This window comes from Sphaeramia orbicularis, chromosome 2, assembly GCF_902148855.1.
Source record: "Sphaeramia orbicularis chromosome 2, fSphaOr1.1, whole genome shotgun sequence".
Classification (NCBI taxonomy): Eukaryota; Metazoa; Chordata; class Actinopteri; order Kurtiformes; family Apogonidae; genus Sphaeramia; species Sphaeramia orbicularis.
In genome coordinates this window covers 27,497,686-27,515,291 of record NC_043958.1, presented here as the reverse complement: position 1 = coordinate 27,515,291, position 17,606 = coordinate 27,497,686, and the positions used below count along the sequence as shown (strand labels likewise).

Genomic DNA, 17,606 nt, shown 5'->3' with positions numbered 1-17,606 from the left:
AAGTAAGACGTCGATTTCCACCGCCATCGTCTCTAAAAGAGTTGGAGGGTATTCTAACTGAAGAATGGCTTAAAATTCCTTTGGAAACAATTCACAAGTTGTATGAATCAATACCTTGGAGAATTGAGGCTGTAATTGCCGCAAAAGGCGGACCTACACCATATTAAATTAGATTTTGTTGATTTTTTAAGGTGTTTCCATTATTTTGTCCAACCCCTGTATCTAACAACAAGCAGAATAACTACAAATCCAACATTCATAGACTTATTTCTGTAAAAGTGCAAACTATATGAAGCAAAATGGGCTTAAATTGTGCAAATTATACAGGTAAATGGTTACTTTTAGTATTGTTTCTTGATTTATTTTACAGCTGTATTCATGTACTGTATATGTTGAATATCTCTTGTAGATGTTTGATAAATTTATTTGAACTACTTTATGTACAAATGGTGATGAATCTACAGCAATGCATTATAATCTATGACATGTTTAACATTGTACATATCTCAAAAAGTCAACTTTTCTTGAGCTCAGAAAAATAGGCCTGCTTCCAGGTTTATGACAGTGCATTTTCCTGCTAATCCAGTAGGGGTTTAAAGACTTTATTTAGTTTAAGGAGGAGGGGAATTGAAACCCAGCCCAGGAAACACCTCATCCTTCAGTTTATCTTCAACTGAAAAATAACCACAGCTGTCACATAAATGTTGTGGAGTAGAAGTATAAAGCTGCATGAAACAGAAATACTCAATTAATGTTCACCTTAAATTTTTTACTTCATTAACCTCCTAAGACCCAGGAAATGTCAGCAAAGTACAAGCTTTTTTTTAAAATTTATTTCATTTTTTTTATTTTTTATTAAATAAGTGCCTATATTGGAAACATCATGATGCAATAGTTTTTTCAGATGCAGTTTTTAAAATTTTTATGGAATGTCCTTTGTGGTAGACATTTTTTTTTTCTTTTTTTTTTTTTGCATAAAAGTTGTGAAACTCTTGTCTACAAATGTGGACAGAAAACCCATAGCTGGGTCTTAGGAGGTTAAAGATTACAGTAAAAAGTTCAAAGAATTAAAAGCATCAAATTCTTACTTTTAAAAAAGTGGAATGATAATTTTTGCTTGAAATGATTAATCAGTTAAAACTTATACAAAGGAAACAGATTGTAACAATGATGCCAACGGTTCAGTTCCAATGTGTAAACTGTCATGTGACTTTAACCCAAACATCCACCATCAAACAAAACCATTTACTGATTTAAACTGTTTAATACACGTTGATTAACGAATCCTATCAGTCCATGTAAATAATTGGTGTAATGTACAGTTATTCATCTTTTCATGGTCATCAGATTGACCCATTTGGAATTTCAGAGGCTCCATAGTTACCGTGGAAACACTGTCATCTTTTACGACATTGATTCACCAGTAAAACCCATGGAGTTGGATCAATGACAGTGGATGAAGACACTTGGTTTAGGTTCAGTTAATTATACATTTTGTTGAAAAAGTCAAGTTTTCTCCATTTTTGGCTGTTTCTGATATTATGACATTAAACTTTAATCTGAGTTTGTATAAAAATCTACATGAATAGTGAATTAAATACGGAAAAATACCTGATTTTTATTAACAAAAAATGCAAAATACACAGGATAATATTATAATAAATGGTAATAAATCACTTTAGAAAGGATAAATAGGGAGAGAAAAATTCATCTGAGAACTGCCACAAAAGTAGTGCTGGGTCTTTATGGGTTAAATTCTGCAAAAACAGAATTTTAAGGATACCTACTAAAAGCCATCCAGACTGAAAACTGTACCCAGGTACCCATGTCCACCTGCATCATCAGCCCATGTGCCCCAGTTGGATCAATGACAGTGGATGGACACACTGGGTTTATGTTCAGTTAATGATAGATTTTGCTGAAAAAGTCACTTTTTCTTCAGTTTTCTCTGTTTTTGATATAATAACCCTCAACTTTAATCTGGGCTTTTATGAACATCTACATGATCAGTAAATTAAACATAGAAGAATACATTATTTTCACAGGAAAAAATGCAAAATAGAGAGGATAATATTATAAGAAGTGGTGACAAATCACTTAAGAAAGGTTAAATATACAGAGAAAAATTCATTTGGGAACTGCTGTAAAAGTAGCGCTGGGTCTTTATGGGTTAAACATAAACCTGTAAACTAATATTCTGACTTGTGTTCAGGAGGTGTTAAAGCATGTTTACTTGCATAATTTCCAGCATATGCACTCATGAACCTGCAACACCTGTGTCAGCTCATCTAAACTTGATTAAACAGTTCAGGGTGGATGGATGGATGGATGGATGGATGGATGGATGGATGGATGGATAGATAGATAGATAGATAGATAGATAGATAGATAGACTTTATTTATCCGAAACTGGGAAATTACAGTGTAGCAGCAGCATGACAATATAAAACAATATAAAACTCAGCAAACATGAGTAAAGACAAATATAACGTAAGAGCAAACACTATACAATGTACTCTATAAATTAGAAGATATTGGGCTGTGGTTAGATAGCAGGTGGCCTTGGGGCCTTGCAAGACATTTTTACCTCTTATGCACCTGTGAATGCCAACCACAGCTCAGCACCCACACAGCCCTGTAACTGCTTCCCATATCAACAAATAGAGGCTTTTTTTGTGAATTCAAAACATGTTACCATGGAATTTTACTGAGGGGTGAAACACGGTGCAGATGGGCCTCGTGTCATCTTTGTGGCTGCAGATTTTAACCTCCTGACAGAACATGTGATCAGCTTCACAGGTCACCTTATTTCTGAGCATTTCACATTTATAACAAGCATTTTATTCTGAGTACAAACAGGGTAGACATCTAACAGATGATCAATATTCCTGTGAGAGTACACTGTAATCTGAAACCCCTTATTGCTGCAGTTTTTATTCTGAAAATTATTTTCCCCCAGTTTGTTGTATTTAATGTATGTTATGTTCTTTTTAAGTGTTATTTTTTTGCCAAATTGTGAAAACACACAGCAGCTCTGCATTTTCAACAACTGTTCAATACTGTAATAAAAGATTTAAAAGCACCATCTAGTGGTAAAAGCGGGGCAGAATTAAAAAAAAAAAATAAAATAAAATTAACTCTTTATTATGTTAAGGGAACACAGCTGGGCACAAAACACAAAAAACAATGAGAAACATATAAAATAAAATAAATCTAAAGAAACTGTTGCATTACGCTTTTAGACTTTAATCTTAAGTATTTATTTATGTATTTATTTATTTGACAGGGACAATGCAGTCAAACATATTTACAAATTTGCATAAAAAAAAAAAAAAAAAACAAAAACAAATTTGCAGCTGATGTGATGCATAGAGTTTATAGCTAGTGCTAATTCTCAACTCCAGTCCCCAGTAGGGCTTTTCCACAACATTGCAGTGCAAGTATACGCAAAACAACGATGAGAAACACATGAATTATTATAAATCTAAAGAAATGGATGCATTATGCTTTTAGACTTTAATCTTAAGTATTTATTTATTTATTTATTTATTTGACAGGGACAATGTAGTCATTTAAAACAATCATACCATGCATATATATATATATATATATATATATATATATATATATATATATATAATTTAAAATGGTCATACCATGTAATGCGATAACCCAGTGTTGCATTTATATATGAGGATTTCATTCACTCACTTTCCCACACAATATACATAATATTTACAGATGAGAACGGTTGTGTTTTGTCTTTAACCAGGTTTTAGTTCTGGTAGTGAATATTTTAAACTCTGAGATGGCAGTGAGTTCAAGAGTTTAATACTCTTACAGGAGAGGGATGATTGTTCGAAAGTTGTCCTGCAGAAAGGGATTTTGTAATTTAGGTTTGAGGAGTTTCTGGTGACTCTGTTGCTGTTTTGTCTCTCAACAAATCGACTGAGTGGTTCAGGTGCTAAGTTGTTTATACAGTTGAAAATTAACTTCAGAAAACATTGGTCACTAAAGCTTTCGAAGCTTAGCAACTTGTATTTTTTGAGGATATGGCAGTGGTGGTACCTGACTGTTTTTTGTCCATGATTTTTAGAGCTTGCTTATAGGAAGCAGATGTGTTTGGTGGTAGTGGGGCCCGTTTGAGCCCAGACTGTCATGCAGTACGAGATGTGTGGAAAAAAGCACAGCATGCATGTAAGCAGGGCGGCCTTGTTAGGTATGTAATGATCGATTAATATAAAGCAGTTTAAATTACTTTGTATTGTTTTGGAGATTTTTTAATATGTTTATCAAATTTGAGTTGGGGGTCGAGACCCAATCCAAGGTATTTAAATTCTATCACAGTTTGTATTTTTTCATTCTGTAAATTTACATGAAAACTGTTCTGGATTTTTTTTTTTTTTTACAAGAGAAACACATTGCCACCATTTTTGAGAGATTATGCACCAAACGATTTTTATTGAGCCACTGCCTTACCTGGACCAGGGATGTAGCTAGAGCATCAGTGGAGTGCTCTGGTGTCTTGGTGGGTGCATAAAAAACTGCATGTAATATCTAAAGATTTACTTTTGAAGGTAGTAAATACTTAATTTTTTTATATCATGTTGTAATGCATTTTAGAGACAATTTTTTTTTTACACAAAAATTTACCAAAAATACAAAGGAGCATGGAAGAAGTACAATACAATTTGATAACAATAGCAGGAATTACAGAATATTAAATATTTATACATACAGATAAAATACAACATTAAACATTAAAGTAGCATATGACTTTCATCCGAATTTTTTTTTCAAATTTGTAAAATCCGAGTGATATCATAAATATCACTAATCCATTAGTCTTTCCGTGCTTACGTACCTGAATCACTTCCCTCACAGTGAACAACTTCGAAGATGACTCCATCATAAACACAGTCTGCTTGTTTACATAACAAACCAAAACATCACTCGGGCCTTTTCAGAAATTTTGTCGTGTCGTGGTTTCTCGCAGATTCAGCAAGAAAACAAGCCAGATGGAGGTAAAGGTGACATTTGGGTTAAGCGCTCACAAAGAGACATCGAAATTGCTGCTGCATGGAATTCCCATTCCCACAATACACAAAATTTCCGAAAAGGCCCGGATGACGTTTCGGTTTGTTATGTAAAGAAAGTGGATTGTGTTTATGATGGAGTCATCTTTGAAGTTCTTCACCGTGAAGGAAGTGATTCAGGTGCATAAGCACGGAAAGACAAATGGATTAGTGATAATTAGGCTATGACCTGGGTTTTAGAAATCTGAAAGAAAAATTGTGTTGAAAGTCATATACTGCTTTAAGCATTAATGACAAACATTTCAGAAAAAGAAGACCTAAGTGCAAGGATGTAGTGTGAACGCTCATTGCAGAAAACATGATTTATTGCATTATCCCTCCAGACTTTTCTTATCATTCAGGTTACTTCTTGAAATAAATATACAAAAAGAAAACACAAACAAACAAACAAAAAAAAAACAACAAAAAAATGAAACGTCATGTTAGGCTAGGAAAGCCTCACATTGACATAAATAATAGTACAACAAACCTCATTATTATTTCCTTGCACCAGTCTTAACCATGTTTCAATCCAGCTAATGTTACATTTCAATTTCTCCATAACTAATTTAAAGCCGCTAAAGGTCTTAACCCTCTCTCATTGCACTCGTTTGCCCATACGCACTCATATATGGGTGCATAAATGAGTGCTGGTGGCTCCACTTATTTCCATCTCTGTTATGCTAAAATGCTAAACACTTATCACAGATCTGACAAATATAGTAATATTATTTATTGTGTCTGTGCAATTTTAAAGACCTATGAATGATGGGTTTAAGGATTGACTATCAATTTTAAGGATAATTAAAGCCTTAATTAAGGACTTTTTAAGGATGCATGGGTACTATGTATTATCAATGTTCTGAGTGTAATAACACTCAAATTTTATTTGCAAGGTTTCCTGTTTTCAGAATCAGCTGTTTTTATCATCCATATTTTTCACGTTCTCTCAGTATTGCATATTTGTTATTATTTTATAACAATATAATATGATATATAACACCAACAAATACACAAATATGTACATTGTATATATACAATGTATACAATATATACAATACAATATAATACAACCAAAATAAAAAGTAACCTAGAAAGAAGTAAATTAATCATATCCCTACAAATCTATTTAGCAATATTACAATTCTTTTTGGATTGAGAGGAAAAACATAATTACAAAGCAAGACAAATGAGGGTCAAGTGTTTCTGCAATTAATATATTTATCCAAAATAATACTTACGTTAATCGTGGCAAAACAGATGAGAGTTTTGTTTTTCCGAATTTCTGGAAGGCAGCACCCCAGGGGGAGGGGCTTACCCCATCTCTGTCGCTGATTGGCCGTCCGCGCCATCTGTCAGCGCACTTCCGACAGTTTTAAGTCGCTCGGATGTGATGTAGCAACTGTTCACACTTATCGGAAGTTAAATCCATTAGAGAGGAGCCAGTTTTCACTGCCAGTCACACTTCATAAGGCAGCAAACTTGTTTTTAGTCACCTCACTTTCTCCAAATGGCTTATTCAGGATACGGCGGGGTAAGTATTTTATAAATGGTCGGGTTGTCAGGACAGTAAAAGCAGCAGCAGGCTTACATAACTGCTCAGTTCAGGAGCCACAGGGCTCTGCTTACACTGAATTTCCTGAAAATTTGTCGCAATATGTCACAGGATTACACTGGACATGAGCAAAGTCAGTGTTAGGAGGCACTACGGTCTCGAATGGTTCAGCTTTAAGGTAGGAATATAGATGGAACAGAAGGGCAGTGAATGTAAAAGCTGAGATGAAACTTCAAGACCCTCTTCCGGGAATAAACAAGCCTTCATGAGCATAAACCAACAGTCCCCTTTCCACTGCTGAACTACTGCTGCAGTTTATCAAAGTTTATTGTAGCCTAATCTTTATAAGAGCTCAACAAGTCCCGGCCATTTTCACTTTATCAGTTTGCAGGTAATAATCGAGGCTACATGATAAAGTTAACTTCATGCATGTACACTGTATAATTTAGCTTTTAATGCTTGACTTTTGCTAACAAAAACAGCGATATATACTACTGAAGCACACCTAGCTGCGACTGTTGAATTTGTATTATTAATATGAAACACTTTTCGTCTTCACAAATAAGCTATTTAATTTAATCGGACTAAAAAAAAATGTTCACGTTAAGAGACGTGTTATTTGTTTCCTAAAGGCTAGATCAAGCGGAAGTGAACATCAGTGTCTAAACTTTAAATTCCACCTGTCATTTCTCAAATAGGCTCATTTTTTAGCTTAAGAACTAACTGTTTATACAATATCAGTATCACTTGTAGAAAAAAGATATAACTGATTATGTAAAGTTATGCTTCTGACATATATGTAAATGTACTATTAACTTTAATAATAGCCTAATATTTTTTCCTGCTTGTGTAAGTGATATTTTAAGTCTGTGAAGGTAGGAACTAATTATTCAACAGTACAAGAATATAGAAAGGTTATGTACAATGAAATTATTTGTAAAATATACAGTGCTATTAGCTGTAGTTTTAATATGTGTGTTGTAATATGTATGTTAAATAAAAGTGTTTTTTTTTTTGTTTTTTTTTTAGCATATTTGTAGTGTTTTAGTTCCAGCAAAGTTTTTTATTATGACTACTGAACAAAGTGACAAACTGCTGTTCCTGTGTCACAGTTCCCACCTGTCCCCATGTCACAACATATTTGTGTTCATAAAAACTTATCATTTAAACATTTTTATCCCAAATTTATCACAATTTTAGTTTGATAACACAGCTAAAGCCCCATGTTTCATTTGGTATCAATTTCTTATGAGAACAGCAGGTTTTGTACATTCACATAAAATGGAAAACAGGAGATGTTTATTTTGAGTCCCCGTGTCACACAGCAGTAATTTAAGTATTTTTACCTCAAAATTTTATTTCTGTAAATTGTAACTTGTCATGTGAAAGTACTTACTGAGACCTACTCATACATGTAACATGGAGATAAGTTATTTAGTTTTCAACACAGTGCTTACTGAACATGAAATGTGTCCCTGTGTCACCGGTTGATCTGGCCCCTAACAGAAAATTTGGTGACATTAATGGAAATGGCAGAGTCTAAACAGCCAGGTAAACCTACCCTTGTGAAAGTTCATTAAACTTACCTTGGCCGCAGTGTCGGGGACACTTAAACTACATGTGGTTGAACTACATAGTTAAACTACCATACATTTTGCTGTAACTTGCTGGTAGTTAAAGGTGCGGTAGACTTCAGAGCCGGGAGGTAACTCGGGCATCTTCGGAATTTTTTTTTCCCGATGTGCATTGTGGGAAACGGAGGCTCCTGCTGCCATTGCAGGCGGCTGTGCGAACTTCCCTGCAGCGGCAGCCTGCATTTAGAGCCTCCCGGCTCTGAATGTAAACACATGGTTTTGTTTATGGTGGATGGCACTTCGAAATTGTTCACTGTAATGCAAGAGATTCAGGTGAGTAATCACAGAAAGACTTGCAGATTTGTGATACTTAGGCCATGACTGGGGTTTTACAGATTTGATGAAAAATTGGTCACGAAAGTCTCCCACACCTTTAAACTACATTCATATTTTGTGCTGCATCAGGAAGTTCAAGTACTTTTTGGGTAATTTCATCCTGAATTGGTTTGAAGGCATGATCATGCCATGACATGACAGCCATCACTGCCTCTGATTGGCTTGCCCTGGCAGCCACTACTGACGTCGTGTAGTCGTCACCACCACAGACAACCCTCCCACCAGCACCACCCCCGATAGTGACATGCCGCCCCAACCATGGCCATATTTTGTTTCATATACACCACATGTACATTCTCAATTTAATGCTGAAAATAAAAAGTAGTTGCTGAAACTACTTTTTCTAGCTGTAGTTTTACAAACTTCATTTCTCCAGGGTTAGAAATGTAGTTTGTTTGAACTACTGCCATGCTGAACTATTTGTAATTTTACAAGCTACACTTGCAAAGAGGCTTCCCCAACACTGTTTGTCCGTAGCTTTTCAGAAATGAAGTGGCTACAGATACAGAACTGTACACAAATATCCAAAGGCTAGGAGTACAGAAACACAAGACGACGGCAGAAGTGATTAACAAGTATCCGCAGCTTTGAGGAGTCTAATTGGGTTAGGGTTAGGCAAAAGGGTTAGGGTTAGGGCAATGGTGTTTTTTTGGAAAACACGTACTTTGTACAGAATTTGTGCTGTATGAGTAGAAATTGTTCAGCGTGCAATGCTGTCAACAGCTGTAGATGCTCTGTTCCTCAGAATCTTTTTTTATTTTATTTTTTGTCAATAAATGTTTGTGACCCATTGCTTCTTTACAAATTTTCAATATTCAGTAATTTTTATTGTCATTATATGTACACATAACAAAATTTAGGCAGGTAGTTTTTAGCTAACTTGCAACTTAAATACAATAAAACAAGACAAAAATGAACCCACTGTAATATTGTGCTGGATTTGGGCATCAAATCGGATGTAGTGTAAAAAACATAAAATAAAACTTGGCAAGCCAAGAGTCCTGAGCCGCTGTGTATCTGGGCACCACCATCTTGTCACATTGTTGCTTAATTCTCCTGCTCTGACTCTGCTTCAGTATGGAGGCCAAATGCCAGGAATGCCCCCTCAGGGGATGCCAGGAGGGCCACCCATGGGGCCTCCAATGGGGGGTCAGATGGGGGCTCCCATGGGGGGCCCCAATGGGAGGACCAATGGGAGGCCCCATGGGAGGCCCCATGCCTGGCACCATGCCTCCCATGGGTGGGCCTATGGGAGGTGCACCCCCCCAGGGAGGATATGCACCCTATGGAGGAGCCTACCCAGCCACGTATGGTGCCCCTCCTGCTGCCAATGATCCCATGTGGGGTTACTTCACAGCGATCGCAGGCCAGGTGAGTATCTTACTCCTGTATTGTTTATTTACTTGAACTCAGAAAAAAACTGACCTTTCATTCTGTATTTCACTTCTGGTTTTCAGTGCTGTGCTGTACCTGCTTCTGCATTTCAGTTCATAATTTGGATAAGAACAAGAATGCTGTGTTTGTAGGCATTTCAGTTTAGATATCAGGGTTCTGTCTTAACATGCATCCACTCCGCTTCACTTGTCACAGAGGCTGCTCATGTTCAGACCTGCATTGAGCTTAGATTTTTTTTTTAAATTTCTATACTACCCTTACTCATTACTGGGGATTTCAAATCCCTTCATGCAACAGGCACATTTCTCCACAACTTGTTTTTACCTCAGAGATCTCAACTTTGACTTCTTCTAGGATGGTGAGGTGGATTCAGAGGAACTCCAGAGGTGTCTGACTCAGGCCGGTTTCACTGGCAGCTACTCTCGTAAGTTCACCACACAAAAATGACCAACAGCTTATTAACATAATTCCAGACTTGTTTTTAATATTTCTTTCTTTCTTTTCTTTGTTTTTTTTTTTTTTTTTAATATACAGCATTTAGCTTGGACACATGTCGGATCATGATTGCGATGCTGGATGTATCCTTTGTGTACTGCTGGTGTTGAACTGTGAAAAGCAGCTTTGTGTGTGATGTATGCTTAACCTTTACCTTTCAGTCATAGACTTAGCTGATCTTCAAATAAGCACTTACTGGGTGTGGTTACACCTTGAACGAGGTTTTTCCGGCTGCCTTCTTTATAATGTCCACACCTTGCAGTCATTATCCATGTGTCAAATAGTTTAGCAGTGATTAAACCTTAACCGGGACATCACCAGAGGGACTATACTGGCAAGATGGGTTTTAATGAGTTCAAAGATCTGTTCACTGCACTCAACAGCTGGAAGCAGAACTTCATGATGTATGACCAGGACAGGAGTGGAACCGTTGAACCACATGAGATGTCTCAGGCAATCGGTGCAATGGGTGAGAGTTTTAAAGCCCGATGGGTATTTAATGGCTCATGTTAACACATCTAATGGCATTTAGAATATTTAATGATGTTTAATTAGGCTTTATAGAACTAAACTGGGCCTTTTATTGCAGTAGAGTGCTGAAGAAGATCTATAGTTCAACAGAATACATGATGCACTTAGGGCGGCATAATTTATCGTTTCAGAAGTATCAGAAGTAAAGCTAATTGACTTAACCATAACTTGAAAATGAGCTGGGAGGAGGTGGGGTAAGACTTACGGACCAAATTCACCTAAAAGAGTCAGTTAAGACTGGATGTTTCTAAACACATTTATTAAAGTCATCTGGGGAAAAGAACTGTAGTTTTTCATACTGAAACTAGAAGCACTCGGAGAGCGCAGACCTCCGCCAAGGCTGATCAGTGGCCCCCCCCGTGGGCCCCCCCACCCCCGATCACCACCAAAATTTAATCATTTCTTCCTTATCCCATTTCCAACAAACCCTGAAAATTTCATCCAAATCTGTCCATAACTTTTTGAGTTATGTTGCACACTAACGATCAGTGCCCCCCCCCCCCCCCCCCCCCCCGATCACCACCAAAATTTAATCATTTCTTCCTTATCCCATTTCCAACAAACCCTGAAAATTTCATCCAAATCTGTCCTTAACTTTTTGAGTTATGTTGCACACTAATGGACAGACAAACAAACAAACAAACCCTGGCAAAAACATAACCTCCTTGGCGGAGGTAAAAATGTCATTTTTAATGGATCCACTGTAAGTGCTTTGAGTATGTAAATTAGAAAAGCACTATATGAATCTAATCCATTATTATTTGTTGTAGTTTTTCCCCAATATCTTGCACTATTTTTAATTGCTGTTTTTATCTGCTCTTAATTTTAAATGTTAATAAGTGACTGTACCTGCTGATGTAATGTTATCAGAAGTGCTTATATATTGGTCCACATTGCTAGTGTTCTTAGTGTGCTTCTTTGACCTGCGTGTTGACAGGAAGCACTTTAACCACAAAGTCACCGTTGTATAGGAAGTGGTTTACAGACAGAGAAAATTTAAGGTTTTTTTTTTTGTGTTGTGCACACTTTACCAGGCTACCGCATCAGTCCTCAGGCTCTTAATGGGATTGTGAAGCGCTACAGCAAGAACGGGCGAATCTTCTTTGATGACTACGTGGCCTGTTGTGTCAAACTGCGTGCTCTTACAGGTATATATGTAAATGTGTGTATGTCTGTATACAGTACAGGCCAAAAGTTTGGACACACCTTCTCATTCTTTGCATTTTCTTTATTTTCATGACTATTTACATTGTAGATTCTCACTGAAGGCATCAAAACTATGAATGAACACGTGGAATTATGTACTTAACAAAAAAGTGTGAAATAACTGAAAACATCTCTTATATTCTAGTTTCTTCAAAGTAGCCACCCTTAGCTCTGATGACTGCCTTGCACACCCTTGGCATTCTCTTGATGAGCATCAAGAGGTAGTCACCTGAAATGGTTTCCTAACAGTCTTGAAGAAGTTCCCAGAGATGCTTAGCACTTGTTGGCCCTTTTGCCTTCACTCTGCTCTGCTGTGTGCTGAGATGTTTTCAGTTATTTCACACATTTTTGTTAAGTACATAATTCCACATGTGTTCATTCATAGTTTTGATGCCTTCAGTGAGAATCTACAATGTAAATAGTCATGAAAATAAAGAAAATGCAAAGAATGAGAAAGTGTGTCCAAACTTTTGGCCTGTACTGTATATACATATATATTTATATATATATATAGGGATGTAACAATATGAAAATTTCATACCTCGGTTATTGTGACCAAAATTATCACGGTTATCATTATTATCATGATATTGTTGAAATTGTGCTCAAAATGTTGAAAAAGTACTTATACACATACTGACATAATTTAACCAAGTTGTATTTTTAAAAACAAATAAATTAATTAAAAAAAATAGCCACAATGTACTTTCTGTTGGCAGAAACATTAAAATATTAACATGTAAACAATCAAATATACAAATGTGCAGTAAAGATGTCACCTTATGGCCACTGTTTGACCATTTTCCATATCAAGTTTGAGTTGAGTTTCTTTTTCAGAGATAGATGGACAGATAGATGGACAGATAGATGGACAGATAGATGGACAGATAGATGGATAGATAACGCCTGGAGTTCTGCTGCTTCTCCAGGAAATGAGCAGTAGCATTAGTTTTCAAAGTGCAGTAATCAAACACGGTTATCATGATAATTAGAAGTTAAACGGTAATACTAACCGTCGGGAATTTTACCACGGTTTATTGTTACACCGGTTATTGTTACATCCCTATACATATATATATTATACACACACACACACACACACACATACACCACCAGGATTTTAAATTCTCTTCTGGTCCTGTGAGCAAGCAACCATGTGCAAGTGTTTGGTCTTAATGTACACTGACATATTTGGATATCTGTGCTGTTTGTGTAATTGTTTGTGTTTGGTTTTATTCCACCTGCGTCTCGGCTGGTTTCTCTCAGTTGCTAAGTTGAACTGAAACTGTGACCCTTTTTGCATATTCTTCCTATTATAGAGAACTTCAGGAGGAGAGATACCATGCAACAGGGATCTGTCAACTTTCAATATGATGATGTGAGTTGGTCTGTTCTCTTATAGATCTTTATTTGTCCTTGAACATTTATCAGCTTTACTTAAAAAGTGTCAGAATCTGTTAACATCAACTGTGAAGATCAGTCAAGTATAAAAAATAGCAATTTTTAAAAATCTTATCTACAATCTCTGAGCATCATTTGCTGTAATGAGTCCTCAAAGACATTTGTGATTCTGCTGTTGTGCGGCCATCTGCTTATGTGTGTCTGTTCCCTGTCATAGTTATATGGCAGATTTCCAGCGAGTCTTTGCGGCTAACGCTGTGTCCCTTTGTCTCATCGTGTCCCTTTCTGCAGTTCATCCTGTGCACAATGGCCATCTGAGTGCTGCTGTGTCCCTCTATCACAAGGTTAAGCCATCTAATGAACCAATCCGTGGTGGACTGTGGACCACTGTGTCACAGGAATGCAAAGGGAGGCCAGTATATGTGACTGAGTGGCCATGAGCCACAATACCCATACCCATAGCTTATAATGCTTGCTCTAATGCTTTAGTCTTGTATGTCGCACAGAAGTGCTGAAGAGGGCACAGTATATCTACAATAGAGGAATGTGTTACATTTCTGCATCTTTAAAGCCTCTAATGTACAGACCTTTTAAAAACACTGTCTCAAACAATCAATCAGTGTCAGAAATTGTAAGATAATCACATTAAAATTCTCCATAGAGGCTTTGAAGGCAGATATGTAAAACAATTTAGGAATCTTTCCAGCACTTCTGCCACACATTGAATGAAAATCAAAGTGCAAAGTATACTGCTGTTTTAAGGATGTAGAGGATCTCTGTCTGTGAGACACCTTTGTGCCATTATAATCACTGAATGTAAGGTCAATACAGTGTATTAAAACCATTTATATGGAGTGGAATACTAACAAGCTTTATGGTAAATGATACATGTTGAGCAACATTACATGCTAAATTTACTTTTACACTGAATTAAGACACCTATGAATTTTTAATAAAGTGTGCCTTTTCTCATTTGCATTATGGGATGTGCTAACTTTTATCTGTTAAATAATGGATACACATATTCGCTTAATGTGTAACAAACCAATATGAGATGTGAAACTTGTCAAGAAGCTACAGTTTTTAAGGGTTTTTCTGTACTCACGCAGCTAGATTTTTTGCACATGTAAAGATGACAATGAGATTATGCATGCCAAATGTTGTATGAAACATGTTGTTATTCACAATAAACACTTTGCCAGTATGCATTCTGTTTATTAATTTATACAATTGCGTGTTTTTTCCAGTCTACACAATATATTTCATTTCTTTAAATATAGTTAAGAACGGAAACATTCAAATTAGCTGTTAAGTGTTGCATTGTATAAAATACAGTGGCAAACATTTAAAAAATGCATAAAAACAATTGTGAACAGCACTAGGTTTAAAAAGTGACATTTTTATCCAGTACAGCAAGTTTTCTAATCTTTGTGCAAAAGTTTGCAAATCCCGTGAAAGTTCAGTAGACGACTCTTCAGGCATGGACATGTGGAGTTAAACTTTAGCAACTTTTTGTTCTACAGTGCTCAAAAAAGAAAGCTTGTCAAGGGAAGTACCCCACATGATGGTGGAAACAACCACTGGTAAAGTCCTGGAATAGCAAGGGTTTCTCTAATGGAAATCAGGACTTTTTACTTCATCTTAATCCTGCTTCAACTACTATTTACCCATTCTGAGTTCTTTAGAAGTGCAGAAACAAAATTTATCTGAGAATAGAAAAATAAGGGGTCTAAAAAAAGTGATTTCATAATTTCACTTATATCTTACAGACTGTTTCCTCAGTTCTGCATGTGATCCTTGGGAGTGAGGGGGTTTCCAAGAAGGCAGAAGAACAAAATGAAAACCTTGATGTGCTTAAGATGACAGGGAAGCGGTGGAAAAAGTCAGCGCAGAAACTCTACGGAAAAATCAATGTGCAATATCAATTCAAGACGAACTTTAAACAGCATACAGTAAATGCAACACCCAGTTCAAAGCGACGCCTGTCACTGAAGTCTTGCTTGCTACATCGAGAGGCTGTGCATTGCATCGTACATTGTCCCATCAATAGTCCACACCATTCTAACGTCAGGGGTTTTTAAAAACAGGTAAATAAAGTACATAGAAAAATAATGGCAAATTAAATATCTTGTTTAGAAAAATAGGTTTAACCGTTATTTCTAAATCTCTGTGGATGAGTTATGTGCTGTACCTTACATATCAATACATGTCACACACAGTTGAGACCTTTTTATAGTTTTGTCAAGTGCAGTCTCCATGCAATACATGAGTTCATGTTGAATTCGTGTAGTTAGAAAACGTAAAGGACTAATTTAGTTTTTGTCATGCAGTTCACCCTTAAAAAGTTTAAAATGACACATGATACATTTACATTTGGTGGAAAAGCGGGTTCTTCTTGCATTGGATGTATGTTAGGATTTATGTGGTTTGTAAAGGCTAGAGCAGGCTAATTAAGCTAAGGCTATTGAAGGCTGGACTTTGTCCTCAGTCCAACACTGGACTGTTTTTTTTTTTTTTTTTTTTAATAACGCTTTGATGATTTTATCTATGAAACTATTTTAAGAAGATAATGGAAGACCTACAGCATGCGTACAAAGATCCGGTCCAAACACATCCCAGCTATGAAGACAAGTTTTCATGTCTGGCAGCCTTAAATATCCCACATCCATGCTTAGATAATATTTATATGACGCGGGTGGAGTTTTCTAGCATGATACTTCATTTTCTTGTATTGAACACTTACACTTAAATCATAGAACTGTTCTTTATCAGCCACAGAGAAGCTGACATCCAAACAGATTTTAAAGTCGCAAGCAGATTAATTCACAACATAACTGCTGTCAGTAATTGCTCCTTTAGGTTATATAAAATTATTTATGAGCAGATTAACCTCTAGAAATGTGTTGATTTTTCAGTTTATTTCCTGTACTGTGTTGTCGTTATTGCTCTCAAAAAGTCTTGTGCTATGGGATGTCCACGCAGCCTCTACATACATTATTACATTGTGTCCTGTATCTCAAAGTGATTCTCATTTAAATATCTTAACAGTTGTGGCAATGTGGTGTACAGTAGGCACGCTAAATATACAGACAGATATCCGTGTGTGTGATGCTGCCCAGCAAACTAGGTAGTTTGTATGAGTTGCAGAAAGAGACGAACTTCAAAGCAGGGAAAGGAGCGAAATATAGATAGAAATGCCTCGGAAAGAGTTTCAAGTAGCTTCTGTCCCTGTGAGGAGGGTAGAGTCATTTAAAATAAGACTTGTTAGCTACAGTCGTCTGTAAGCATGCCAAGATCACACCTGATTGCCCGGTGAGTTGCGGTGTGTGTGAGGAACATGCGACTGAAAAGAAACAAAAATATGAAAAACAAAAACATGCATATCTCTTTTAAAAAAAGCACATTAGGTGCCTTTTGTTGCTGGCAGTGTTCTATTTGAAATATGTACAAGGTAAATGATGACTTTACATATGTTAATAATATAGTGTATAAATACCTCTGTATAAATGAACTTTATACATCTAAATCAGCCAGAAGGGGTAGGGCTGGGAGGAGATTTTCCAAAAGGACTGGAAGAAAAGTCTACAGTTTTTTTTTCCTTTGCATATTCAGTCTCTTTCTTAGACCCTGAGTCAAGCTTAAGAGAAGACCTTCAGTCAACTTCGAAGGGTATGGGAGGCCTACTTTCCAGGAAGCCCCGGGTCAGAAACTGGCCTGTGGAGTCCCAACATTCCTGAGCTGCTGGGGACATCAGGTAGCGAGGCTTGCCGGCCTGATGGGAACCGAGTTGGCTGCTGCTGCAGCTGTTGTTGTTGTTGCTCTAGAGAGTCCACGTCGTTTTGTTTGTGTCTTTGCTCTGCGTCTGTTTCGCTCTCTAGCAGTCCAGCAAAGTTTCCATTTGGAAGAGTCTCTGTGTGGAGGAGGACCGGGGAGGTTTCTTTGGATTTGTTCTGTGCCTTTTCTGGGCCAGGGCTCTGA

General features: G+C 36.7%; 2 protein-coding genes across 5 annotated transcripts in view; one reads left to right on the top strand and one right to left on the bottom strand.

The window, feature by feature from the left end:
- Positions 1–6,451: 6,451 nt before the first annotated feature.
- gca (grancalcin) lies at positions 6,452–14,832 on the top strand. Of its 2 annotated transcripts, XM_030152428.1 has the most exons (9): positions 6,452–6,609; positions 9,677–9,783; positions 9,833–9,971; positions 10,350–10,419; positions 10,530–10,573; positions 10,812–10,959; positions 12,056–12,169; positions 13,547–13,605; positions 13,920–14,832. In XM_030152428.1, exons 1-9 carry the CDS (start codon positions 6,586–6,588, stop codon positions 13,944–13,946), a joined length of 732 nt encoding a protein of 243 aa, XP_030008288.1. In that variant the 5' UTR covers positions 6,452–6,585; the 3' UTR covers positions 13,947–14,832. The 2 variants fall into 2 exon arrangements, with proteins under 2 accessions (XP_030008288.1, XP_030008280.1); XM_030152420.1 differs by having other exon boundaries at positions 9,677–9,971.
- LOC115431749 (potassium voltage-gated channel subfamily H member 7-like) overlaps positions 14,820–17,606 on the bottom strand; it is a 114,123-nt gene continuing 111,336 nt past the window's right edge. For all 3 annotated transcript variants that reach the window (XM_030152394.1, XM_030152403.1, XM_030152409.1), the window contains one exon: positions 14,820–17,602. In XM_030152394.1, the coding sequence (XP_030008254.1) occupies positions 17,309–17,602 (294 nt within the window). In that variant the 3' untranslated portion in view covers positions 14,820–17,308. The remainder of the gene's footprint in view (positions 17,603–17,606) is intronic.

What these genes read in the sequence shown, in the direction of transcription:
- gca (XM_030152420.1), top strand. Translation starts at nt 9,678, where the DNA reads ATGGAGGCCAAATGCCAGGAATGCCCCCTCAGGGGATGCCAGGAGGGC. An exon ending in TCATGATTGCGATGCTGGAT is followed by an intron (nt 10,574 to 10,811) that starts GTATCCTTTGTG and finishes GGACATCACCAG; the next exon opens with AGGGACTATACTGGCAAGAT. An exon ending in TCAGGCAATCGGTGCAATGG is followed by an intron (nt 10,960 to 12,055) that starts GTGAGAGTTTTA and finishes ACACTTTACCAG; the next exon opens with GCTACCGCATCAGTCCTCAG.